Here is a 27,160-nt window from a genome sequence, read left to right as displayed (position 1 = left end):
CACAGAGTCTCTTATAGTCACAAACAGAACTTTCCACTCTTGAACCGACCGTAGGAATGAATTGTTTCCTGCAAAAGCCCCCTCCCCATTCGCTCCTCTTTTGTTTCCTCTGGGAGGGGCCATTCACCGTCCACCTCTGGTTTTACTCCCAAGTCTGACCCCTGTTCTTTAGCTGTTCCCTTCTCCTGGCAGCTCTGCGGATGCGCACACTGGGAACAGGCTCCAGCTGTTCTTCTGCTTCACTGCTGTCTAGCTCCCTCTCTGCTTCCGACGCAGAGCCCTCGTCTGAGCGTTCCTCAGCCCCCAGGACTGGCCCATGTTCCTCCCCAACCTCCTCACTGTCCGACTCTGCTTCCAGCTCCGCTGGCTGCCGGGGGGGCCACAACAACCCCTCCTCTAATATATTAGGGCAGAAATGCTTTGATTTCCTGCCTAGCAGCTTCCCTGGGATTGTACTTAGGAGAGCTCTTGTCGCTCCAAATGAAAAACCTCGCCACTGGCAGAGACAGCCTTCCTGAAACCGGCGGGTCACCCGTACAGTTTCCCTCCTTTCCATCAGGACTGCGAAGATCCAAACCCCCTCATCCGAGCTCTGGCCGTCCGTACGATGGGCTGCATCCGAGTTGACAAGATCACGGAGTACCTTTGCGAGCCATTGCGGAAATGCCTGAAGGACGAGGACCCGTACGTGCGCAAGACAGCCGCCGTCTGCGTGGCGAAGCTGCACGACATCAATGCCCAGCTGGTGGAGGACCAAGGATTCCTGGACACTCTGAAAGATCTCATTTCAGACTCCAACCCGATGGTGATTGCCTATTTTATTTTTTTTGCGGGCGAGTTGGGATCATCTTTTTCATTAAGGTGCTAAAACCTTTGGCTGGGCGGGCTCCTGTACTGCAATAGGGAGTAAGAATGTCCTTGAGAGAAGAAAGGGGGAGGAGGAGATGAAGAGAGGGGGAGGAGGGGAGAGGACAAGCAAGGCGGAGGGGAGGGGATGAAGAACTGAGAGGGAGGAAAGGATGAGAGGGAATGTAGAGGGGAGAGGAGAGGCAGCGGGGAGGGGATGAAGAAATGAGAGGGAGGAGAGGGGAGAGGAGAGGAGATGAAGAGAGGGGGAGGGGAGAGGACAAGTGAGGGAGAGGAGGGGAGGAGAGGCGGAGGGAAGGGGAGGGGATGAAGAAATGGGGAGGGGAGGGAGAGGAAGAGATGAAAAGAGGGAGAAGAGTGAGCAGAGGGGAGAGGACAAGCGAGAGAGAGAAGAGGGAAGGGAATGAAGAAATGAGAGGGAGGAGAGAGTGAATGGAGAGGGACAGGAGGAGATGAAAAGAGGGGGAGGACAAGGGAAAGGAGGGGAGTAGAGAGGAGGAGAGGCAGCGGGGAGGGGATGAAGAAAGGAGAGGGAGGAGAGGGGAGAGGAGAGGAGAGGAGAAGAGAGGGAGAGGGGAGGACAAGTGAGGGAGAGGAGTAGAGGGGAGGCAGAGGGAAGGGGAGGGGATGAAGAAATGAGAGGGAGGAGAGGGACAGGAGGAGATGAAAAGGGGGAGGACAAGGGAGAGGAGGGGAGGAGAGGCAGCGGGGAGGGGATGAAGAAATGAGAGGGAGGAGAGGAGAGTGGGAAGAGGGAGGAGGAGAGGGAGAGGATTTGAGGAGAACCACGCGAGGGAGTGTCGTTTGCGAGAATGGGGTTCCGTACTCAAGGTGGTTCTCCTTTAATTTAGGTGGTGGCGAATGCGGTCGCGGCCCTCTCGGAGATCGCCGAGTCCCACCCCAGCAGCAACCTCCTCGACTTGAACCCGCAGTCCATCAACAAGCTGCTGACCGCTCTGAACGAATGCACCGAATGGGGCCAGATCTTCATCTTGGACTGCCTGGCTAACTACATGCCCAAAGATGACCGTGAAGCTCAGAGGTAACGAGATGCAGCTTGGCTCACTTGCTCTCGAGGGCACGACGTAGAAAGAAAACGGTTCTGATCCAGGCTTCCTGATAAAGCATAAATCGCACGCTCATTCCCAAAACCCCTCTTTTTATTTAAGCGGCTGTGAATTATGGTCATTCACAGCCCGTAATGATTCACAAAAAGTTTGTAAAGAGTCCAGAAAAAGTCTGCCAAAGTCTTTCAGGGTGAAGCTGATAAGCACCCAACTTTATCTCCCTTGAAATGCTGCCAGACACCAAATTGCCGATTAGTTTTGCAAGGCCGCACGGAGCAAAGAGTCAAAACGGAGCTTCAGAGTTTAAACCGACCAGAATGAACAAAATTAGCAATAGCAATAGCAGTTAGACTTATATACCGCTTCATGGGGCTTTCAGCCCCCTCTAAGCGGTTTACAGAGTCAGCATATTGCCCCCAACAACAATCCGGGTCCTCATTTTACCCACCTCGGAAGGATGGAAGGCTGAGTCAACCCTGAGCCGGTGAGATTTGAACAGCCAAACTGCAGAACTGCAGTCAGCTGAAGTAGCCTGCAGTGCTGCATTTAACCACTGCGCCACCTCGGCTTCCTGCAAAGGCTCACGTCCGTTTGCTCCTCTTTTATGTCTTATGGGAGGGGCCAATCATCTCCCGAGTCCACCCTGTTTTCTTAATTGGTCTGGTTTTCTGGCAGCTCTGCGCATGCGCACACTGGGAACAGGCTCCCACTGTTCCTCTGCCTCGCTGAGGTCAGACTCCGGAGGCTCCAGAGGCAGCACATAACTACTAGCTGGCCCTGGGCCCCTCTCTGCCTCCGACGCAGAGCCCTCATCCGAGCCATCCCCAGACTCCAGGACTGGCCCATGTTCCTCCCCAACCCTCCTCACTGTCCGAATCTACTGCCAGCTCCGCAGGCTGCTGGCGGACCACAACACTAACAACCTGACAGGGAAAGCTGCTTCACACCGGCCTCTTTTGGACCTCCTCTTTCCCACTTTGCAATGGCTAAACCCACCTCGCAGGGTTGTTGTTGGGGCGGGGAACTCAGGAGGCGGGAGAGTTAGATGTCAGCCCTGTCTTGACTTGAACCTCTCAGTAAGAACGATCCTGGACTCCCATTTGTCGAGAAAGGTATCGTTTACTGAAGGTCAAGTGGATGACAGTGAAGCAAAGCCGGAACTGAAATTTGCGCGCCGAATTTTTGGCGACAGCTGTTGACCTGGTTGACTGAGAATCTCCATAGACACCTTGAGTTTATATGTCATGAAGATTGAAAATTAATAATAACAAGGAAGGAGCAAGATGGGGGCTTGGAAAGGATGCTAGCCTGGACCCAGGGGTCGGTCGCTATGAGTTTGCCCGGGTTAGCGAGAACCTGTAGCTAACGTTATAGCCAGTTCGGAGAACCTCCAAATCCCACCTCTGGCTGGCCCCATCCACCACGCCCCGCCCCTGCCACCCCACCACGCCCCTCCCGGCAGTCTCCATGCAGCCTGTTTTGGATGTGTGGTAAATACAGGGCTCGCCCAGAAGCTCCGGGAGGGGGGAAAACGGGCCTCCCAGAAGGCCTCTGGAGCCTATGGGGAGGCAGTTTTCGCCCTCCCAGAGGCTCGAGGAAAGCCTCTGCACCTGGGGAAGACGAAAACTGCCCTCCATCCGCTGTAGTGATGGAGGCCCACTAGGCCACGCCCACCCAGCAACCCGGCAGAGAACCCATTGCTGAAATTTTTGAAGCCCACCCCTGCCTGGACCCGCTGCTCTTTAGACCTCGTGAGTCAGAAAAGACCCCCCCCTCCCTGACCGACCCTTCCTTTTTCAGCATCTGCGAGCGGGTGACCCCCCGGCTGTCCCACGCCAACTCTGCCGTGGTCCTTTCCGCCGTGAAGGTCTTGATGAAATTCACCGAGATGCTCTCGAAAGATCTCGATTATTACGGGACTTTGCTGAAGAAGCTGGCGCCCCCTCTGGTCACCTTGCTCTCCGCCGAACCGGAACTGCAGTACGTGGCCCTCCGGAACATCAACTTGATTGTGCAAAAAAGGTGAGTTCCTCTTGCACGCCTGGCGAGGGCTGGAAAAGGGACACCAGCATTCCTAGCACTGGACTAGCTGGATTCACACCCTGAGAACGGTGGTCCAACTGACCACATTTTAAGAACAGTTTTGCTGAAAATCAAAATTGTAAGTTGTGGGCAAAGCCGTCGCCCTAGCCCACCACGGGTTCGCTTAGTGACTCCAGATTCGTTTAACGCCTCCAGATTCGCTTAACCACTCCAGATTCGCTTAAGGTTTAGGTTTATTGACATTTGTATGCCGCCCACTCCTTAGAGACTCTGGGCGGCTCACAGACAAGACAAGGGACATATATAAAAATTAAAATAAGAATACAATCATTAAAATTACACAACATGCATACTGCTTAGAGTGTGGCTGGATACTAATCAACAGCCCCAGGCCTGCCGGAACAGCCAGGTCTTAGTAGCTTTACAGAAGGCCGGAAGAGTAGTAAGGGTCCGGATCTCAACAGGGAGATCATTCCATAGGGCCGGAGCAGCTACAGAGAAGGCCCTCCCCTGGGGAGCCGCCAACCGACATTGACCGGCCGATGGTACCCGGAGGAGGCCTAGTCTGTGTGATCTTATTGGTCTCTGGGAGGTAAATGGCAGGAGGCGGTCTCTCAGGTAGCCAGGTCCTAAACCATGTAGGGCTTTAAAAGTAACGACTAGCACCTTGAAGCGTGTCCGGAGACCAATGGGAAGCCAGTGCAGCTTGCGGAGGATAGGTGTAATATGGGTGTACCTAGGTACGCCCACAATCGCTCGCGCGGCTGCATTCTGGACCAACTGCAGTCTTCGAACACTCTTCAGGGGCAGCCCCATGTAGAGTTTAACCACTCCAGATTCGCTTAACGGCTCCAGATTCACTTATCAACCGTGGACGATTTGCTTAATGGCTACTTCAAAACTGGGTGGTGAAATTGGTGTCCGTCGCTGCTAAAATAATAGAATTAAAAGAGAAAAGGTTTGGGAAGAAAAAAATATAGAAATGATAAAGACAAAGAAAAAGCTAGGAGAATGGATGGGAAGAAGAGACTATAAAAGAAGGGAAATTTCTGAGAGAGAAAGAGAAAACGGTTAGGAGAGGAGGAAGAGGATTTACTGGTAGAATAAAATGAAATATAATTAACATTGTCAATGGTATATAGTTAATATGATGTCAGGGAAATAGATTTAATACTATTAATTGTGGATAATTTAACTAAGGGGAAATGTTTATTATACACAATTAAATTTGTGGATATATGTTATCTATAGCAAGCTAGAATAACTAGATGGAATGGATTAAATTGGAGGGGCAAATAATGATATTGTTTATCTGTCGAGTGGGAATTAAACTTAAGAGGGAAAATATGGAAAGAAAACATGGTTGGAATTGGAAATGAAAATGAAAATACGATGTAAAATGAACTGCGCAGATGAGAAGACTTTGTTTATAAAAGAAATTAAAAGGTGTAACGAAAAATTTAAAAAAACTTCATTTCAGAATTTGTGTCTGGCGCACGACTCTTTTACAGCGGTCACGAGTCACGTCCAGGATGGGCTTGCCTCCATTTTGGTCGTAATACAAGGACTATCTCTCCTGGAGGGTTTTGCACAAGAAACAGGCCACACCCAAATCAGGTTTAGCCAGTTGTACGAATGCAGTTAGTAAGACTCCGATTTATCCAGCCCCCTGCATGAATCCCACCACGGTGACGTTTAGCAACCTGCAGCCGGTTTTTTTAGGGCCTGGTGAAGCCATGGAGGTTTTTCTGCTGGATGTTTGAATGCAGATAGTCCTCAACTTACGACCAGAAACCGAGCCCCACATTTCTCTCGCTCAGTGAGACTGTTGTGATGTGAGCTTTGCCCCGTTTCGCGACTTTTCTCATCAAAGCCGTTCAACGGCAGTTGATAAGTTAGTAACCCGGTCGTTAAGTGAATCTGGCTTCCCCGTGGACTTTGCTGGCCCAAAGGTCGCAAAAGGGGATGAAATGACCCTACTCATAAGTCCATGCCGGTTGCCAATTTTGCTCACGTCACCATGGCGACGGTCGTCAGCGCGGAAAACGGTCCAAGGTGCCTTTTTTCCCCCTCCAAAGCCGCTGTAGCTTTGAACGGTCACTAAATGAATTGTTGTAAGCCGAGGACTACTGGGATAGGGGGGGAAAAAAATCCCGGCTGTCACCTTTCCTTATTTCTCTTCTCCAGGCCTGAAATTCTCAAGCACGAGATGAAAGTGTTCTTTGTGAAGTACAACGACCCGATTTACGTCAAGCTGGAGAAGCTGGATATTATGATCCGCCTGGCCTCTCAGGCCAACATCGCACAGGTAAAAGTTCTTTTGAGGGGAACTTCTGGCTGCCTCGCGCAGCTCTTCGGATCCATCAAGGATCGAGCAGCCAGATGTTTGTGAGCGTCCGGCGTTTCGAGAAAGAAACCCCGAATTTTGTAGGCCTTCCGTGAAACAGCCCACTCATGTCAGGTTTCCAAAAGAGGCCCGAGTTAATTCATGAGCCTCGAGCCAAATTTCAAAAGAAATCCAGTCATTTGTTAAGAGCGACATTTCGGCCACACCCAAGCGGAGTCAGATCTGACCTCACGTAATTACGGTTGAACTTCCCTCAGTCTGTGTCATAAATCACATTATGATTTATGGTCGTAATGTCCCCAGGGCCACGATCCCCTTTTGCGACCCTCTGACACGCAAAGTCCATAGGGAAGCCGGATTCACTTAGCAGCCATCCGGCTAGCTTCACAAACGCAACGCTTCACTTAACAACGGTGGCAAGAAAGGTCGTCAAAAGTGGGGGTGTCAAAACTCGTCTCGCTTAGCAGCAGAAATTTTGCGCTCCGTTGCCCAATAGCAAATCAAGGACGTATTTACTTTTTATTCTATCCCCGGCTCCCTCCGTCAGAAAAAAAAATATTCCTTCTTAATTTAAGGTGGACGAAATCATATTTGCAACAAAAAACATGCTGAGTTTTGTTGGCTCGTAGCAGAAGAGAGCCCAGCATTTCTCTGAATCTTCGTTTTATGGGTTTTATTTCGCGAATCTTATTTTGCGAAACACGTGCTTGTTACCTCCTCCTGTTTCCAAGAAGGATTTGGGGAGGGGGGGCTGTTTGCTTCCTTCCCCTGAAATTCCCACATTCCCTCTTGAAGAGAAGGTGGGCTGTGTTTGCCTTAACGTGTCCAGTCTGAATCCCCGTTTTGTCCCTTCGCAGGTGTTGGCTGAGTTAAAGGAATACGCAACCGAAGTGGATGTGGATTTTGTGAGAAAAGCTGTGCGGGCCATCGGCCGATGCGCCATTAAGGTTGAGGTGAGGTCTTGGTGAGGAAGGACATAACCCCTGACAGGCGTTTCATGACCCAACTAGGTAATGCCATCAGTGCTAGAAGGGAGAGGAGGAGGAAAGTGGAGGAGGAGAAGAAAGAAGAGGAAGGAAGAGGATTGTTGGTTGTTTGATGCCCTCTGAGCTTGCTTTTTTTCTTGCAGGCATTTCATGACCAAAATAGGTAACGCCATCAGTGCTAGAAGAGAAGGAATTATAAAGGAGTTATAGGAGTTTTAAAGAGGAGGATGCTACTCCTTCTTTAAAAAATCTTTGGATTCCTGGATCCATTTTCTTCCCTTTCCCCTGCTCTTCCCCTTCTCCTCCTCCTCCTCCTTGTACTTCTCCTCCTCTCGCTCCTTCCCCTTTTCCTCCTTCTCCATCTCCTTCCCCTTCCCCTGCTCTTCTCCTCCTCTTTTTTCTCCTTCTCCATCTCTCTTCTTTCTCTCCTTCCCCCTTCCCTGCTCTTCTCCCCCTCTCTCTCTTTCCTTCCTTCCTTTGCCCAGATCAACATCTCCTTCCTTCTCCTTCTCCTCCCCTCTTTCTTTCCTCTTCTCTGCCTCCCACCCCATCTCTTTCTCTCTCCCCATCCTCCCCCACTTTCCTGCCATTCTTCCCTTCCTCCTTTTCCTTCCCAACTTCCCTCCCTTCCAATTATAGAGCCACCTACCTCATAGCAGTGACTCTGGGAAGTGTACAGCGATTAACCCCGTCACAACAGTATTATTGTATTTTTTTGGAGTATAAGACGCACCCCCCCCCAAAAAAAAAGAGGGTGGAAACGTTGGTGCGTCTTATACACCGAATATAGCCATTTTGGGCCTCCGGAAACAGTGCCACGCACATCCTATTTCCCCCCAAAACAGGCTTATTTTTTTGCCAAAATAGGGCGCACAGAGGGTTTGGGAGGCCTGCAGAATGCTCCCAGGGGCTGGGGAGGGCAAAACCTTTTTTTCTTGTTTACCTCTTTGAAATCTTGGTGCATCTTATAGTCTGAAAAATACGGTAACTCCAGAGACACAGAGAGAGAAACAGAGAGAGAGAGAGACAAAGAGGAGAGAAGGAGTGATGAGAGACAGAGAGGAGAGAGAGAAAGAGAGAGGGAGGGAGGGAAAGACAGAGGAGATAAAGTGATGAGAGACAGAGAGGAGAGAAAGAAAGAAAGAGAAAGGGAGGGAGGGAGAGAAAGACAGGAGAAAAAGTGATGAGAGACAGGAGAGAAAGAAAGAGAAAGAAAAAGAGAGAGGGAAGGAGGGAGAGAAAGACAGAGGAGAGAAAGAGAGGAGAGAGTGACGAGAGACAGAGTGGAGAGAAAGAAAGAAAGGGAGGGAGGGAGAGAAAGACAGAGGAGAGAAAATGATGAGAGAAAGAGATTGACACATGCTGGTTTTGTTTTTCCTTTTCTCTCCCCCCCCCTCACCCCCCATTTTCAGCAATCCGCCGAGCGCTGTGTGAGCACGTTGCTGGATCTCATCCAGACCAAGGTCAACTACGTGGTGCAGGAAGCAATTGTGGTCATCAAGGACATTTTCCGCAAATACCCGAACAAGTAGGAACATATTTTTTTTCCCCTTGGCTGTCAGATTGTGAATTTGCTAAAGAGGTCGGGGATGCATTTAAGAATCAATAAACAGCCTGGCAAGATGGAGCCGCAAGATGGAGCCAGGCCAGAACAGGGTGAAAGGAATTCCAAGTGTTCAGAGTTCCGCAGGCTTCGAGAAACTCGCAAATAGGAACAGATGGTTTCTAGGAAAATTCACTGCAATTTATGTGGGGGTGTGGGGGATGAGTGGTTTAGAGTGCAGTACAGCAGGCTACTTCTGCCGGCTGCCTGCAATTTGGCAGTTCGAATCTCCCCAGGCTCAAGGTTGACTCAGCCTCCCGTCCTTCCGAGGTGGGTCAAATGAGGACCCAGATTGTTGGGGGGGCAAGAGGCTGATTCTGTCAACCGCTTAGAGAGGGCTGTAAAAGCACCATGAAGCGGTATATAAGTCTAAATGCTATTATTATTCCTTTGCTCTTCCTTTTCCCCTTCCTTCCTTCCTTCCTTCCTTCCTTCCTTCCATCCATCCATCCATCCATCCATTCATCCATCCATCCATGTTCTATCTATCTATCATCCATTCATCTATACATCTCAAGGTTGACTCAGCCTTCCATCCTTCCGAGGTGGGTCAAATGAGGACCCAGATGGTTGGGGTTAAGAGGCTGACTCTGTAAACCGCAGGTTGTAAAACACTGTGAAGTGGCATATAAGTCTTAAGTGCTATTGCTAAGTGGGGAGGGAGGGAGGGAGGAAGGAAGGAAGGAAGGAAGGGCAATAGCAATAGCAGTTAGACTTATATACCGCTTCATAGGGCTTTCAGCCCTCTCTAAGCGGTTTACAGAGTCAGCATATCGCCCCCACAGTCTGGGTCCTCATTTCACCCACCTCGGAAGGATGGAAGGCTGAGTCAACCTTGAGCCGGTGAGATTAGAACCGCTGAACTGCAGATAACAGCCAGCTGAAGTGGCCTGCGGTACTGCACCCTAAGCACTGCGACACCTCGGCTCTTCGAGGTGAACCAATGGTGGCGCAGTGCTTACCATGCAGTATTGCAGGCAACTCTGCTCACAGCCAGGATGTCAGATCCCTAAAAGTGATACTGCCGTTCAATTGGGAGGAGCGGGGCCTTGGAGTCGATTTATTAGCGGTGCCTGTGACAACTGATATTTTACAACTGGTTTCCTGGCGGCGGAAGCTCCTTGAGATCCCCTCACCTTTTGGGGGAATGTTTATGATGGCCATGCGAGATGTTTTACTTTAATGTCTAACGGAAGATAGCCATGGGAATGTACGTTTATCTGGTTCTCAGGGAAAGTTGGTAAATCAAACATCTTCACACTTGTGTATTTGGCTAAAATCTACATTCTAACTAATGGGAGGGGTCTCTACTGCTTTCATTCCACTCGCACTGCCTAAGGGTTATTCAGACGTTGCTTTGAACTTAATGGTTTTCCATTCTACTTAATAAAATGTTCCTTTTGAAACACTCCTTCAAGAGTCTTCACTTTCTTAAGCTAGGAGAGGAACCCTTACACAGGAATTCAGTCCTGAACTGCTCAAGGTTGTTATTATGTAGCCATAATAACATCCTTCTTAGAAAGACAAGGTCATCTTTGTCTCTGCACCTGGCCGGAACTGTATGGGAGGTTTGTGGAAGGGGAAAATTGGACCATGGGATGGGCTTGTGGGTGAGGGGGCAAGATCTTGAATTTTCAACTGGATGGGAAAATCTGGGAACATTCAGATTCGGGTTGTCCCAGATGTGCCAACGTGGCTCTCTTCATCAATTGGAACTTTGAGGAATCCTTTGGACTCTGATTTTACTCTGGATGCTATTTGTGATCCTTACACCGTGACCACTCTGGTCTTCGCAGCTCCCAGGATCTCCGTTGGGGCCTGAGAGAATTCCTACGGTCTTCCCCTCTTTGCAGATACGAAAGTGTGATCGCGACCTTGTGCGAGAACCTGGACTCCCTCGACGAACCGGAAGCCAGGGCCGCCATGATCTGGATCGTGGGAGAATACGCGGAGCGCATCGACAACGCGGATGAGCTGCTGGAGAGCTTCCTGGAGGGCTTCCACGATGAAAGCACCCAGGTGCCGGGCCTCAGCGGGTTAGGTTCTGGGGACTGGGATTGGGGTGGGGGAGGAATGGGGAGAGCCTCATGCAAGCTGGAGTACGGGTGGCGTTTGACGTACCATTTTGTGTAGAAATAGACAAATAGATTGAGGTTCACCGACAAAAGGGCGAACGACAAAACCGTGCCCGACTAAACCGCAGTGACAAAACCACGTGTTCTAAAGCGCTCCGACGAATGAGCGCTGAATCGCGCCGACAACAGCACGGCGACAGAAGCGTGCTGTAAAACTAAAACTAAACCTAACCCTAAACGTAACGCTAACCCTAAACGTAATGCTAACCCTAACCTTAAACCTAACCCTAAACCTAACCCTTACCTTAAGTTAAATCGGGTTTCTGTCGACGCGCTGTTCTAAAGGGCCCTTCTGTCTCCGCGCTGTTGTTGCCGCGCTGTTGTTGGCACGTTGATGACATCGCGGTTTTAGCGATGTGGTTTAGTCGGGCGCGGATTTGTCGTTCGCCCTTTTGTCGGGTCACGATAGATTGATAGGTAGACAGACGGCCAGAAAAAGGTGAGTGGATGGATGGATGGATGGATGGATGGATGGATGGATGGATGGATGGATGGATGGATGGATGGGATAGATAAATGATAGATAGACGGATGGATGGATGGATGGATGGATGGATGGATGGATGGATGGCATAGATAAATAATAGATAGACTAATGGATGGATGGATGGATGGATGGATGGATGGCATAGATAAATAATAGATAGACTAATGGATGGATGGATGGATGGATGGATGGATGGATGGATGGATGGATGGACGGATGGCATCGATAAATGATAGATAGACTGATGGATGGATGGATGGATGGATGGATGGATGGATGATAGACAAATGATAGATGGATGAATGGCATAGATAGATAGACAGACTAATAGATGGATGAATGGATGGATGGATGATAGACAAATGATAGATGGATGAATGGCATAGCTAAATGATGGATGGATGGCATAGATAAATGATAGACAGACTAATGGATGGATGGATGATAGATAAAAGATGGATGGATGGCATAGATAAATTATAGATAGACTAATAGATGGATGAATGGATGGATGGCATAGATAAATGATAGATGGATGGATGGCATAGATAAATGATAGATGGATGGATGGCATAGATAAATGATAGATAGACTATAGATGGATGAATGGATGGATGGATGATAGATAAATGATGGATGGATGGCATAGATAAATTATAGATAGACTAATAGATGGATGAATGGCATAGATAAATGATAGACAGGCAGAGACAGACATATTGATAGATAGATAGTAGATAGGTAATAGACTGATGATAGACTGATGATAGACTGATGATAGATCATATAGATAGGTAATAGAGTGGAAACCTTGGGGACCACTGATTGAAGAATTTCGGCAGTGAAAAGATCAGTTCTACACTGATGGGACAAGGTCTTCCCTCTTTGTCTCCTGCTTGGGGGGTGGGGGGGGTCAAGCCCTCCCTCCGAGGACGACCTCCTGGGGTTTTCTCTGAGCCTTTAGCAAGAAACACAACCAGCTGTCTTCCTTTAACCTCGGAATCTGCTTCTTGCCCTGTTCAGGTCCAGCTTCAGTTGCTGACGGCCATTGTGAAGCTCTTCCTGAAGAAGCCCACCGAGACGCAAGAGCTGGTGCAGCAGGTGTTGAGTCTGGCCACACAGGTAAAGCTCTTTGCCGCTGCCCCACCGCCAGGGTCTGCTTCCGGCCACCGAAAAAACCTGTGGAGAGCCCCATTTCAGGACAGTTATAACTGTTCCGGCCGAGGCTTCCCGAGAACCTGAAGCCAACTCCTTGTCCCAACAAAAACCCCTTTGATTAATTGACTGTGAATTCCGCTCATTCGCCTGCAGCAAAACCTTTCGAGGGAGGATTTACAGTCACAGACCTTCTCTGGCTTGGAGAGCTGCCAGGCCGATCTCTGCAGAACTTGGCAAGGAGTCTCGGAGAGTCGCAAACCAATGAAGCGAACTAATGGTCTCCTGCAAACTCCACTCCCCTTTCGCTCCTCTTTTATGTCCTCTGGGAGGGGCCATTCACCGTCCACCTGTGGCTTTCCTCCCAAGTCAACCCTTGTTCTTTAGCTGTTCCTTTCGTCTGGCAACTCTGCGCATGCGCTCACTGGGAACAGGCTCCAGCTGTTCTTCTGCCCCACTGATGTCTGAAGGCAGCTGATAACTGACACATGGCCCTGTCCCCCTCTCTGCCTCCGACCCAGAGCCCTCATCCAAGCCTTTCCAGACTCCAGGACTGGCCCAGGTTCCTCCCCAACCCTCCTCACTGTCCGAACCTGCTGCCAGCTCCACTCACCGCTGGCGGGCCACAACAATAACTTCGAACAGTCACTATAGAACTGTTATAAATCAAGGCATACCTGTAAATAATCCCCCCCTCTTTTTTCCCCCCCAACCTGGTAGGATTCGGATAACCCTGACTTGAGGGACCGGGGTTACATCTACTGGCGCCTCCTCTCCACGGATCCCGTGGCAGCCAAGGAGGTGGTCCTGGCCGAAAAACCACTCATTTCGGAGGAGACGGACCTGATTGAGCCCACGCTGTTGGACGAGTTGATCTGCTACATCGGCACGCTGGCCTCGGTCTACCACAAGCCCCCCACTGCGTTCGTGGAGGGGAGCAGAGGAGTCATCCATAAAAGCCTCCCGCCCCGGACAGGCTCGTAAGTCGGACTTTAGGATTTAGGCTAGGGTATTGTTTCTTAACTTTGTGGCGGGTGGACCTCAACTCCCAGAATTCCCCAGGCAGCTTGGGTGAACGTCCACCCATCTTAAAAGTCGCCAAAATTGAGAAATACGGGCCTAAGGTGCCAACTCGAGCAGGGAATTCTGGGAGTTGAAGTCCCCCCACCTTAAAAGTCGCCAAAGTTGAGAAGAATGGGCCTAGGGTGTCAGTTCAAGCAGGGAATTCTGGGAGTTGAAATCCACCCACCTTTAAAGTTACCAAAGTTGAGAAATACGGGCCTAGGGTGTCAGTTCGAGCAGAGAATTCTGGGAGTTGAAGTCCACCCACCTTAAGTCGCCATGTTGAGAAATACGGGCCTAAGGTGTCAATTCGAGCAGGGAATTGTGGGAGTTGAAGTCCACCCACCTTAAAAGTTACCAAAGTTGAGAAATACGGGCCTAAGTTGTCAGTTCCACCAGAGGGATTGGTTCAGAGGGATCCTACAAGTTTTGTGACAGAGGCAGCATTTGAATTGCGACGTTGTCCCTCATGCCGCCTGCGCTGTCGTTTTGCACATTGTGTGTATGTGTGTTACCACAACGAAACACCCCCCCACTCCTAAGGCTGTTCACGCTTGAAAGCACACCGTCTCCCGTTAAAACAGGAGCGAAAGTGCGGAGAGTCCCGAGGCGGTGTCGGCTGGAGTGCCGCCTTCGGAGCAACCGGCCGTCATCCCCACCCAGGGGGATCTCTTGGGGGATCTGTTGAACCTTGACCTTGGACCCCCGGCTAGCAGCCCTCCGATTGCTATCTCGTCGGTGCAGATGGGAGCCGTGGATCTCCTTGGCGGTGGCTTGGATAGTCTGGTAAGTTCTCTTATCACCCCCCACCCCCCCCGGTGGGTGGCCTCCAAATCAGGAGAAGCTTTATATGTATGTATTTATATAAATACATATTTATATGTATTTATATATAAAGATCCAGGGGTTGCATATTTTTGAAGTCCCTGCAAGTAAAAATGTCATCGCAGTAAAACGATAATGCAGTTTGAGTATTATTTTTTTCTTGCATGGAGACCCCCGAAAGGCTAACAGGCTTTTGAAAAGAAAAGAAAAATTCTACAAATTTATTTGAAGGCTCATGAGATTCTATTCTGTTCCATAAATTCCATTCCATTCTTAATCCTTATTCTATTCTGTTGTTGTTCTGTTCTATTCTATCCTATGCTATCCTATCCTATGCTATCCTATCCTATCCTTAGTCTTTATCCTATTCCTATCCTATCCTTAGTCTTAGTCTATTCTATTCCTATTCTATCCTATCCTATCCTTAGACAGTCTTAGTCTATTCTATTCCTATCCTATCCTGTCTTTAGTCTTAGTCTATTCTATTCCTATTCTATCCTATCCTATCCTATCCTTAGTCTTTATCCTATTCCTATCCTATCCTTAGTCTTAGTCTATTCTATTCCTATCCTATCCTTAGTCTTAAGTCTATTCTATTCCTATCCTATCCTATCCTATCCTATCCTATCCTTAAACAGTCTTAGTCTATTCTATTCCTATCCTGTCTTTAGTCTTAGTCTATTCCTATTCCTATCCTATCCTATCCTATCCTTAGTCTTTATCCTATTCCTATCCTATCCTTAGTCTTAGTCTATTCTATTCCTATCCTATCCTTAAACAGTCTTAGTCTGTTCTATTCCTATCCTGTCTTTAGTCTTAGTCTATCCTATTCCTATTCTATCCTATCCTATCCTTAGTCTTTATCCTATTCCTATCCTATCCTTAGTCTTAGTCTATTCCTATCCTATCCTATCCTTAAACAGTCTTAGTCTATTCTATTCCTATCCTATCCTATCTTTAGTCTTAGTCTATTCTATTCCTATTCCTATTCTATCCTATCCTATCCTTAGACCTATCCCTATTCTATTCTATTCTTTCTATCCCTATCCCTATTCTATCCTACCCCTATTCTTATTCTATTCGCATTCGCATTCTGCATTCTGTGTACTGTTCCGTTCCGTTCTACACACCCATGAACTCGCATGCACACCCCCACCCCCACCAGGGAGGCTCTTCTGTGGCACATGGGCTAGCTTTTCCGTGTTGTGTTGCTGAGCAAACTGACTTTTCACCCTTCCCTCCTTGTCTCCCTTCACCCCTTCTTGGCCTCCCTCCTTCTCTCTCTCTCTCTCTCCCTTTTCCTTTCGCTCTCTCTCTCCTCCTGTTGCTGTTGCTGCTGCTGCTGTTCTTCTCTACGCCTCCTGCTTCTCTTCCAAGATGGGGGAAGAACAGGAAGGGGTACGTTTCAGCTCTCCTTTCTCGTTTTCAAGAATGGGCTTTGCGTGTCCATGAGCCTCTCTCCTCTCTCCCCTTTTGGCAAAGTAGGGGGGCGCGGGGGGGGGCGGCCATATGATTGAGGTGCCCCAACAACCAGGGTTGAATGGATGACATAGATAAATGATAGATAGACTAATGGATGGATGGATGGATGGATGGATGGATGGATGATAGACAAATGATAGATGGATGGATGGCATAGATAAATAGACTAATAGATGGATGGATGGATGGATGGATGATAGACAAATGATAGATGGATGGATGGCATAGATAAATGATAGATAGACTAATAAATGGATGAATGGATGATAGATAAAAGATGGATGGATGGCATAGGTAAATGATAGACTAATAGATGGATGGATGGATGATAGATAAAAGATGGATGGATGGCATAGATAAATGATAGACTAATAGATGGATGGATGGATGATAGATAAAAGATGGATGGATGGCATAGATAAATGATAGACTAATGAATGGATGGATGGATGATTGGATAGATATGATAGATGGATGGATGGCATAGATAAATGATAGACTAATAGATGGATGAATTGCATAGATAAATGATAGATAGACTAATAAATGAATGGATGGATGGATGATAGACAAATGATAGATGGATGGATGGCATAGATAAATGATAGACAGACAGACGGATGGATGGATGGATGGATGATAGACAAATGATAGATGGATGGATGGCATAGATAAATGATAGATAGACTAATAAATGGATGAATGGATGGATGGATGATAGATAAAAGATGGATGGATGGCATAGATAAATGATAGACGGATGGATGGATGGATGATAGACAATAGACAAATGATGGATGGATGGTTGGCATAGATAAATAGACTAATGGATGGATGGATGGATGATAGACAAATGATAGATGGATGGATGGCATAGATAAATGATAGATAGACTAATAAATGGATGAATGGATGGATGGATGATAGATAAAAGATGGATGGATGGCATAGATAAATGATAGACGGATGGATGGATGGATGGATGGATGATAGACAATAGACAAATGATGGATGGATGGTTGGCATAGATAAATAGACTAATGGATGGATGGATGGATGATAGACAAATGATAGATGGATGGATGGCATAGATAAATGATAGATAGACTAATAGATGAATGGATGGATGATAGACAAATGATAGACGGATGGATGGCATAGATAAAATTGATATGATTGAGGTGCCTCAACAACCAGGGTTCCTTGTTTGATATGGGATGGATCTACTGACCCAAGTTGCTCATTGGACAGTCCCGGACTCCTGGCCAGTTTGAGGGACAAGACGCTTCATTCGTAGAATCCTGTGCAAGGGATTTCCTGGGTCCCCTGATTTGGGGGGGGGGTGGTTTCCTCTTCCCAGGTTTTTGCAGTAGATTCCCCCCCCCCCCTTTTCCGATGAGCATCCCGGACTTCCAAGAACGCCCTGCCTTTCATCCTCCTGCAGATGGGAGGGCCCAGTTTTGCAGCTCCAAGTACAGTCATGCCCTCAAACCTGGGAGGGCCCCTCGGAGGGGGGCTGGGAGACCTCTTCGACCTGGCCGGAGGTGTGAGCAACCTGTCGGGCTCCCACGTCGCTCCCAAAACCGTGAGTAGCTTTCCTCTCGTAGGATTCCCCTGGTGGTTAAAGATGGTGGTAGCCCTGGGAAGCCCCAGCTGGCCAAAAGCTCACAAAGGCAACCGAGTTTCTCTTGGCCGGATATTCACCATGGTCCAAGGTTGCTGGGGCTTCCTTCCCCAGGCACAAAAGAGAGGTTTTCAGCAGCAGGAGGCCAGGCGCCTGACCAAAATCCCATATTAAGTTCTGGCAAGCAGTCTTTGTGGCACGAAACACAATGAGCAAAATCTTCAGAAATACGAACTGTTGTCTTCTACGACCATCACTTCCCTTTTCTTCTATTTATTCCCCAGCCAAGGAGCGTCCACATTCGCTTTGCTTCCCAAGTCGATTCCTGATCCTCCGTTAACTGCCCTACGCATAGGTGCATCAGGAACTGGCCCCAGCTGTTCTTCCTCCCCGCTTATCTCAGCCTCCAAAGGCAGCTGCCTCTCCGATGGGTGGGAAATGTCGGACGGCCCTGTCTCTGTCTCTGCGTCCGAACTGGCCCAAGTTCCTCCCCAACTTCTTCATCATCATCTGAGTCTTGTCTCCAGCTTAACTGGCAGCTGGCGGGCCACACCAGTGTGTTCCCATCTCAAGATCCTGGGCTGGAGACCCAAATTCTTGCTCACGAAAGTCATCGTGGCTCCCGCTTGATGGATTGTGCTCTGCATGTCCACATATGCTTTCCAGGGGTCCCCCACATCCAGTTATTTAGCCGAGCCCGCAGAAACCATCTCTGGAGCATGTGCCTAAAAAGATGGAATCGTGGCAACTGGATGGAATTCTTACTCATCTGAGACATTTCGTTGCTTATCCAAGCGACTTCATCAGTTCAGAGCAAAATTAGTTAGTCAGAGAATCGTCTCAGATGAACAAGGGTTTGGTCCAGTGGCCATGATTCAACCTTTAGACCCCCTGGTTGAGTCTTTGCGGAGACCTCTCTGGATGACCTTGGTGGCCAAACCTTGCGTGGTCCTCTCTGCTTTTAGGTGTGGCTCCCTGCGGTAAAAGCCAAAGGCTTGGAGATCTCTGGAACCTTCAGTCGCCGGGCCGGCTCCCTTTCCATGGACCTCACCTTGTCCAACAAGGCGTTGCAGGTCATGTCGGATTTCGCCATCCAGTTCAACCGGAACAGGTAAGGAGCATCCATCGGCCCACCTGTGTCTGTGGCAGCCTCTGATGATGATGGCCATTACACTGAGCGGCTGGCTCAATGATGCCAAAACCTCTAAGAAGTTGGCTGAAGAGGCTTACCTGGCAGGGTGGCCAACTCCAAACCCCAGAATCCCCAGCCAGCCAGGATGGAGAAGGTTCCAGAAACTGCCCATCCAACTGAATGTAGCTTTCAGTTTGGTGTGGTGTGGTTTTATTATTTGATTTCATTTTTATTATTTTTATTTTATTATTTTTATTTTATTGTTTTATTTCATTCTTTTATGTTTTGTTTTATTATTTCATTTTTTATGTTTTGTTTTGTTATTTGATTTCATTTTTATTTTTATTTTATTTTGTTTTATTTTTTATGTTTTGTTTTATTTATTTTATTTACTTTTTATGTTTTATGCTTTTTTATTTTATGTGTTTTATTTATATTTTATTTTATTTTATTTTTTATGATTGTTTTATTTTATTTATTTTATTTTATGTTTTATGTTATGTGTTTTATTTTATTTTATGTTTTATGTTATGTGTTTTATATATATATTTTATTTATATTTTATTTATTTTATTTTATTATATTACTTTTATTTTATTTTTTAGGATTGTTTTATTTTATTATTTTTATTATTTCTCCTGAACCGGTAGTTAAAGAATGCTAAAAAAAAAGGTTCCCACAATCAGCTGTCCCACATAATCGTTGGAATTATTAAAAAGTTAAAAAAAAACTTTTTAAAGCATTTTTACTACCGGTTCAGGCAAACCGACCCAAACCAGTAGCATTTCGACCCCTAGATCATCTGTTTGGGGTGCAATTGACAGCAATTCCAGGGGCATCTGGGAAAAAATTTCAGGAAGTGCCACGTTGCAGGAGATCAGTGCCAGGCAATTTGACCCCATAAAAGAAGGGCATAATGCGTTGTAGAGCTGTTTTCTGTTCCGTCCACCAATGTGTGACTTGCCATTCTCTCTCTGGCCGTTTCTCTCTAGCTTCGGCTTGGCCCCTGCTGCCCCTCTGCAAGTCCACACCCCTCTCGCCCCCAACCAGAATGTGGAGATCTCTCTCCCCCTCAACACCGTTGGTTCAGTCATGAAGATGGACCCCCTGAATAATCTGCAGGTGAGCCGAAAGGGGCATCCGAGGGGAAGGAAGGAATGGAGGGTCTTTTAAGAGGCAGCAGTGATGTGGGGAAGGGCTGTAGCTCAGCCAGGCTCAGGGAGAGGGGGGGGGCAAGATCTTTGGGAATGACACCTTTGGGGAGAAGAGGTGGGCGTACCTCACAGGAAGCAGGCTCTCTCGAAACACCTGGAGCCAGTTTGCTGTAGTGGTTAAAGGACTGGCCTAGAAACTGGGAGACTGTGAGTTCTAGTCCCACCTTGGCCAGGAAAGCTGATTGGGTGACTTTAGGCCAATCACCGGGAGACAGTGAATTCTAGTCCCACCTTAGGCATGAAAGCTGGCTGGGTGACTTTAGGCCAATCACCGGGAGACGGTGAGTTCTAGTTCCACCTTAGGCATGAAAGCTGACTGGGTGACTTTAGGCCAATCACCGGGAGACGGTGAGTTCTAGTTCCACCTTAGGCATGAAAGCTGGCTGGGTGACTTTAGGCCAATCACCGGGAGACGGTGAGTTCTAGTTCCACCTTAGGCATGAAAGCTGGCTGGGTGTCTTTAGGCCAATCACCGGGAGATGGTGAGTTCTAGTTCCACCTTAGGCATGAAAGCCAGAGGGTTACTTTGGGCCAGTCCAACTCTGACATTTTTCAATGGGCTTGAATTGTTCTCTGTCTTTTTGCTTTCAGGTAGCTGTGAAAAATAACATTGATGTCTTCTACTTCAGCACCCTGTACCCTCTCTACATTCTCTTCGTGGAAGATGGGAAAATGGGTAAGTCAAAAGGCTCAGCAATTGGAAAATTCTCTAAATTACAGATAGTCCTCGACTTACGACCACAATTGAGCCCAAAACTGATGCCGCGAAGTGAGAAATTTGTTAAGTGAGTTTCGTCCCATTTTGTGACCTTTCTTGCCACATTTGTTAAGTGAATCTCTGCAGTTGTTCAGTTAGCCACATGGTCATTAAGTGAATCCAACTTCCCCCCTCGACTTTGCTTGTCAGAAGGTCACAAAAGGAAGCCCGGGGTGCTGCAAACCGTCATAAATATAAGCCAGTTTGCCAAGCGTCCGAATTTTGATCATGTGACCAGGAGGATGCTGCAACGGTCAATTGTGGTCGTAAGTGTGAAAAATGGTCTTGAGTTACTTTTTTCAGTGCTGTTGTAACTTCGAACAGTCACTAAACGAATGGTTGTAAGTTGACTCTCAAGCGCCATGAAAATATGGAGATCCCGACAGATTAAACGGGAATAAAGATTTATTGTAAGCTTAAGATCTGTACAAGAATCTGAACTACTGAGGAGATGGGGCTGACGTCACGACGATATGATGCACGATCTTGGAACTCCAGGATTGTTGTCGATATCTCTGCCGCTGGTTCAGGTCCTTTTGGACCTAAACCGTCCCGTAGAGACGGTGATAGAGAAGGGCACATCCTGCTGATCCCAGGGACATTGCAAAGTCCCCGGTAGAGCCAGGAGAAGCCTTTTTTTTCCAGCCACAGAGAAGCAGCCATTGAGCTGCTGAAAGTTGAAACAGCTCAAGAACGGAAGCAAAGCGGGAGAGAAAGTGTGTCAAATTGGTGAGATAAATTTTATTATTAGAGAAGAGAACATCCAAAAAGATAAAAAGAAAAGTTAAAATTGAAGACAAAAGAGATTAAGCGGTGAGTTTAAGCTGTAATATTCTAAATTTAGAATATTTCACATAAAAGGAAGTAATAAGTTATAGTCAAATAAATGTTTAATAATGATAATAATTTTATACGTATATATTAGATTGATGATATGAGATTCTATATAAATTGTAAGTGAAGACTACGATGAGGAATATTGGACTAAAATCCACACCTGGTTGGGAAAAAAAATGAGAAAATACCAATGCAGGAGAAAGTTATTCATAAAATAATGGAATGTGCTGAAATGAGTAAATTGATGTTTGAAATTAGAGAACAAGAAGATAAACAACTTTACAAGATGTAGGATTTATTTTATCAATGGTTAGATTTAAAAAACATGGAAATGAAAGATACTAGAGAATGTTATTAATACAAGAATAATAGAATGATACTGAATATAACATAAAGATATATTATTATTGGAGCGATTGAAGATGATGTAATGAATTGTTATCATATAAATATAAATGAACCCAATATTTAGTATATCTCGTTTAAAATGAAGGAATAATAGTGATAGTCAAACAAATGAGGTATAATGATAATGTATACAAGCATTCTATTTGATATTATGTGATTCATATAAATTGCAAGTGATGACTATGGAAAGAATGCACAAAAAACTTGTAACCAATCGACACACTGTATGTAAGGGAAGATGGTTTTATGTTTTGTTTTATGTTTTGTTTGTCTATGATTGTCTAAAAATACAAACTTTTTATATAAAAAAAGAGTCTGAACTACTAACAGCCAAGGGAAATTAGCGGAAGGCAAGAGTCGAAAGTAGGCAAGAAACTTAGATCTCTTGTGGGCATGCAAGGACTCATGGCTGATATAATGCTTGACCCTTCCCTCACTTGGCCTCAGCCTGGTCATCTCCTACAGGGACACCACAATGCTCCTAACTGCGAGCACCAGCCATAACTCACTGTTTTTCCGGTGCCCTCGCCACTTTGAACCCTAGATAAACAAATTGGTCATAAATCAAGAACTATCTTAATTCTTCCTTTTCGTCTGAGAGCAGCCGAGCGCGATTTGCAAGTTTCTAAATCCTTGTTGTCAACTTTCTTCCTTTTTTTCGGCTAGAACGGCAGACATTCCTGGCCACGTGGAAAGACATTCCCAACGAGAACGAAGCCCAGTTCCAGATTAAAGACTGTCCACTTAGCGCAGGTGAGACGAGAATAAGGCGCATTATTCATTATTACTATTATTATCAGAACATTTGTTATTTATCTGTGAGTGGTGCCATGGCCTAGCGGTAGAGCTCTCGCCTCACAGTCAGGAGGCTGTGAGTTTGATCCAAGGTAGCGGCAGAGACTTCTCTCTCTGGGCACACTGAGAATATATCTGCCGAATAGAACTATGTACTGGCGACAGGAAGGGCAGTAAACACTCAGCTCCATTCAGTTGCCCAGACTCCATCCCCACAAGGGATTATGGCAGTGGGTCTCAACCTTCCTAATGCCGCGACCCTTTAATACAATTCCTCATGTTGTGGTGACCCCCAACCGTAAAATTATTTGTATGTTTTCCGTATTTTTTTCAAAAATATGTCTTTTCCGATGGTTCTAGGCGACCCCTGTGAAAGGGTTGTTCGACCCCCAAAGAGGTTCCGACCCACAGGTTGAGAACCACTGGATTATGGGGTCATTAAAAGGAGATGATGATGATGATTTGTTACTTCTCTGTAAAACGAAGGGAGATCCAAACAATACGCTGTTTTCAAAGTATCTATGCATAATTTATATATCTATATCTATATCTATCTATATCTATCTATATCTTATCTATATCTAATCTATATCTAATCTATATCTATCTATATCATCTATCTATCTATATCTATCTATCTATATCTATCTATCTATATCTCTATATCTCTATATATCTAATCTATATCTATATATCTATATATATCTATATCTATCTATATCTATATCTATATACCTAATCTCTATATTTTTATCTATCTATCTATCTATCTATCTATCTATCTATCTATCTATCTATCTATATAATCTATAATCTATATCTATATATCTATATCTATATATCTATCTGTATCTATCTCTATATCTCTATATCTATCTATCTATATCTATATATCTAATCTATATCATTTATATCTATAGATCTAATCTATATCATCTATGTCTATATATATCTTTATCTGAATCTGTCTCTATATCTATCTATCTATCTATCTATCTGTCTGTCTATCTATACATACATACATAACTAACATACGTGCGTGCGTGCGTACATACATACATACATACATACATACATATATATATATTGCTTTGCTTCCTTTCTGGCTGGACAGATGCCGCAAGCAGCAAGCTTCAAGGTAACAACATCTTCACCATCGCCAAGCGGAATGTGGAAGGACAGGACATGTTATACCAATCCCTCAAGCTCACCAACGGGATTTGTATCCTGGCTGAACTGAGAATTCAACCCGGGAGTCTTAACTTCACGGTATGGCTTCCATTTGTGCTCCCGTCGGGTGGGAGCCCAGCAATTCTGGGCATCCTTTCCACCTTTTTTTGCTCTGGATGCGTTTCCTCCCTCCGTTCCATCGATCGATACCTTCCAAAATTGTATTAATGGATCAAGATATAAAATACGGGCAGTCCTGGACTTACGACGGTCTGTTTAGTGAACGTTTGAAGTTACGGCGGCACTGAAGAAAGTGATTCGCGGCTGTTTTTCACCCTTAGCGACCGTGATGGCATCCCTTGGTCAGGTCATTTACATTTGGATGCTGGACGACTTGGCTTATATTTATGACGGTCACAGTGTGGGTCATCCATCCCCCCCCTCCGGTCAAGTGATTTCCTTTTGCAGAAGTCAAAGGGGAAGCCAGATTCACTTAACAACCATGTGACTTTGCTGATGTGGCCGGTTAACTCATTGGTAAAACTGTCAAGGCAATCCTCGACTTGCGACGTCAGTTGAGCGGGAAATTTCTGCCGTTGGTTGAGGGAATTTTGAGCCATTTTACGGCCTTTCTCGCTGCAGTTGTTAAGCGAATCCCTTCGGTTGCTTCGTTCGTCACGTGGCTGTCGAGCGAATATGCCTTTCCGGAATCTGACTTGTTAGGGGGGTGGTCGCAAAAGGGGAATGCGTCACACACACAAACGAGACACTGTAACCGTCATAAGTACAATTCTGTTTGCCAAGCATCTGAATTTGGATCAACGGTCGTAAGTGTGAAAAACGGCCACAAGTCCCTCTTTCCAGCACCACTGGAACTTGGAACGGTCACTAAGTCGAGTTGTTGTAAGTCGAGAACTGCCTGCACTTTCCTCCCTGACTTTCCTTTCCCTTGGGATAGCAATGTAATTCTCTTTTTTTTTCCCTTTTCTTTTTGTATTGTTTCCTTCTGTTCCGTTGCTGCCTGGCCATCGGCCCCTCCCTCGGGCCTGCCCCCCCCTCTACTTACAGGATCTAGAGGTTAGCGTCTCTCTTTTCCCCCCTGATTTTAACAGGACAGCTGCTTTTTTTTCCTCGTACTGTTCCAAGCCTGGCTTTTAACCACCTTTTAACACCAAAAATGCATTTCCTCTGCTCAACGCAAGTTAGGGAAACAGCTGGGGGTTTGGGGGGGGGGGATTTTTTTTGTCACCGGGAGGCGGGAAAAGGCGGCCGATCGCAGACGGCAGAAATTTAGAGAGTACTGTCAGTCTTGTCCCACCTCGGATCTCCTTGGAAAGTGAAACCCTCGACTCCCATTTGATCGAATTGAAAAGGCACTTTTGCTACGAGTTGCCGGTTGCAATGGAGCTGGGCAGAATCTGACACTTCCACGCATCCATACAGATGGCCCTCGACTTACAACAGTCCATTTAGTGACCGTCCGAAGTGCCGTCAAGCGGTATATAAGTCTCAGTGCTGTCGCGATCGGTAAACAATAGTCGGTTTGTTCACAGCAGCTGCTAGCTTTTGGCTCTCCGCTCTGAGCGACTTGGCCGAAACTTTTAATTTTTGAGCTTTTTCTGGGCCTCCCTGCCCCCCCCTGCTTCTGATTTACTAACCCCGTCGCCTCCTCCGAGGACTCCTCATCGGCTGCTCCTCATCCCCTCCTTCTTCTTTCCTTGCAGCTCTCCCTGAAGTGCCGCGCTCCCGAAGTCACCCAGCATGTTTTCCAAGCCTACGAAACCATCCTGAAAAACTAAAGCCGCCCGGCGGGGATCAAGTTTTGAGAAACAAAAACAACGAATTCCAAAAACAACAACAACAACAACCAACCACCCTCTATATTTTTTCTTCCTCCCCTTCCTCCCCCTGTTCGGAAGACCGATATTTTTGGGATCGGACGGCTGGTATCCGGGCAGGCTTTTGCGAGCGGCTGGAATGGAGACACACCCACCCCACCCCTGCGGAAGTCGGAGAACGGAGCAGCGAGGGGGGGTGGGGCGAAGGAGACCCGGCTCACTATTTTTGTGTGCGCACGTATGTCTGTGTGTGCGTGCGTGTGTGTGTGTGTGTGTGTCAAAGCCTGCCGTGTCCTTGAGGCGCTTTTGTGTGTCGAAACCACGGGCTGCGCGAGTTGCCACGTTGCAGCTGTAAGCTGGGAATGTCCGCGGCGTCCTTCAGCATATCCTTGTGGTCTTGCTCTTCTCCCACCTCAATAAAGAAATCAATAATGACCACTTAACGGAGCTGGAAAACTGTTTCTCTTTTTACTACTACTCCTGAACGTGAGAAAGCCTCTTGGGTGTAGATCAGGGGTGTCAAACTCGTGGCCCGCGGGCCGGATCCGGCCCGCGGGGTGCTTAGATCTGGTCTGTGGGGCCACCCTGGAAACAGCGAAGGACTGGTCCGTGGGGCCAATCGCGGCTCCGTTTTCACTTGCAGATGGCTGCAGGAGGCCGTCGCAGCCAAAAACGGTGCTCGGGAGCGCTCGGGCTACCACAGGCACCCCGGACAGTCATGTCATGCTCCTCCCTGCCCCGAGGTCAAAAGCAACTCTGATTTGAGCCTCAATGAAATTTTAAGTTTCATAGTCCTGGTGTAGAAGAGGCTGTAGGTGAGGCCCGGTGGAGGACTGCATTCCCCGGGATGTGGCCCACTACCAGGCCGCGTCCCGTTCGAAACTGGGAGGGTTAGGGTTGGCAATTAGGGGCTGGCGAGGTGCCCCCTCACTGTGAGTGCTATCGAGTTGGCCCCGCCCAGCCAGTCACATGACCACCTAGCCATTCGGCAGATCATATTAGTGTTCCGCGGGATTTAAAATTATGGAATTTAGTGAAGTCCGAAAGCTTCCAACTCTATCATTCTGTTAATCTATTAAGCATCCCTTCTCCATCTCCCAAGATCATTTCCACTTACCTTTACAATTGTCACTTAGCTATTTATATCACGTGACTTAAAACAACTAGGACGCTAAAGCTTTCCCCAAATTTCAGATGGCCTTGGGAGACCACGTCTGTCTTCAGGGTGGTCTCGGTGTCCTTGAGGAAGTTGGCTGTCCCTGGAGAACGATCTTCTCCCACGTGAACTTGAGCTCACCGCATCTCCTGCCAACTTTTAAACCAAAT

The 27,160-nt window shown here is 47.0% G+C and overlaps 1 protein-coding gene across 2 annotated transcripts in view; it reads left to right on the top strand.

Annotated features, from left to right (window-relative positions):
* The window catches only part of AP1B1 (adaptor related protein complex 1 subunit beta 1), a 36,226-nt gene extending 9,949 nt beyond the window's left edge, over nt 1-26,277 (top strand). Inside the window, exons 5-22 of one of the 2 annotated variants that reach the window (XM_032229270.1) lie at nt 560-805; nt 1,719-1,909; nt 3,735-3,956; nt 6,165-6,285; nt 7,182-7,277; nt 8,723-8,838; nt 10,767-10,932; nt 12,559-12,657; nt 13,411-13,670; nt 14,337-14,538; nt 17,504-17,644; nt 18,649-18,794; nt 19,808-19,937; nt 20,621-20,705; nt 22,698-22,784; nt 23,941-24,095; nt 25,065-25,073; nt 25,721-26,277. In XM_032229270.1, coding sequence (XP_032085161.1) covers nt 560-805; nt 1,719-1,909; nt 3,735-3,956; nt 6,165-6,285; nt 7,182-7,277; nt 8,723-8,838; nt 10,767-10,932; nt 12,559-12,657; nt 13,411-13,670; nt 14,337-14,538; nt 17,504-17,644; nt 18,649-18,794; nt 19,808-19,937; nt 20,621-20,705; nt 22,698-22,784; nt 23,941-24,095; nt 25,065-25,073; nt 25,721-25,795 — 2,547 coding nt within the window. In that variant the 3' untranslated portion in view covers nt 25,796-26,277. The remainder of the gene's footprint in view (nt 1-559; nt 806-1,718; nt 1,910-3,734; nt 3,957-6,164; nt 6,286-7,181; nt 7,278-8,722; nt 8,839-10,766; nt 10,933-12,558; nt 12,658-13,410; nt 13,671-14,336; nt 14,539-17,503; nt 17,645-18,648; nt 18,795-19,807; nt 19,938-20,620; nt 20,706-22,697; nt 22,785-23,940; nt 24,096-25,064; nt 25,074-25,720) is intronic. The other variant, XM_032229271.1, reaches the window with a different exon arrangement.
* Nucleotides 26,278-27,160: the final 883 nt, after the last annotated feature.

The sequence above is a fragment of the Thamnophis elegans genome, chromosome 13 (genome assembly GCF_009769535.1).
Source record: "Thamnophis elegans isolate rThaEle1 chromosome 13, rThaEle1.pri, whole genome shotgun sequence".
NCBI classification, from domain to species: domain Eukaryota; kingdom Metazoa; phylum Chordata; class Lepidosauria; order Squamata; family Colubridae; genus Thamnophis; species Thamnophis elegans.
The sequence above is the reverse complement of the archived record's forward strand: the minus strand, read 5'-3'. Positions and strand labels throughout refer to the sequence as shown.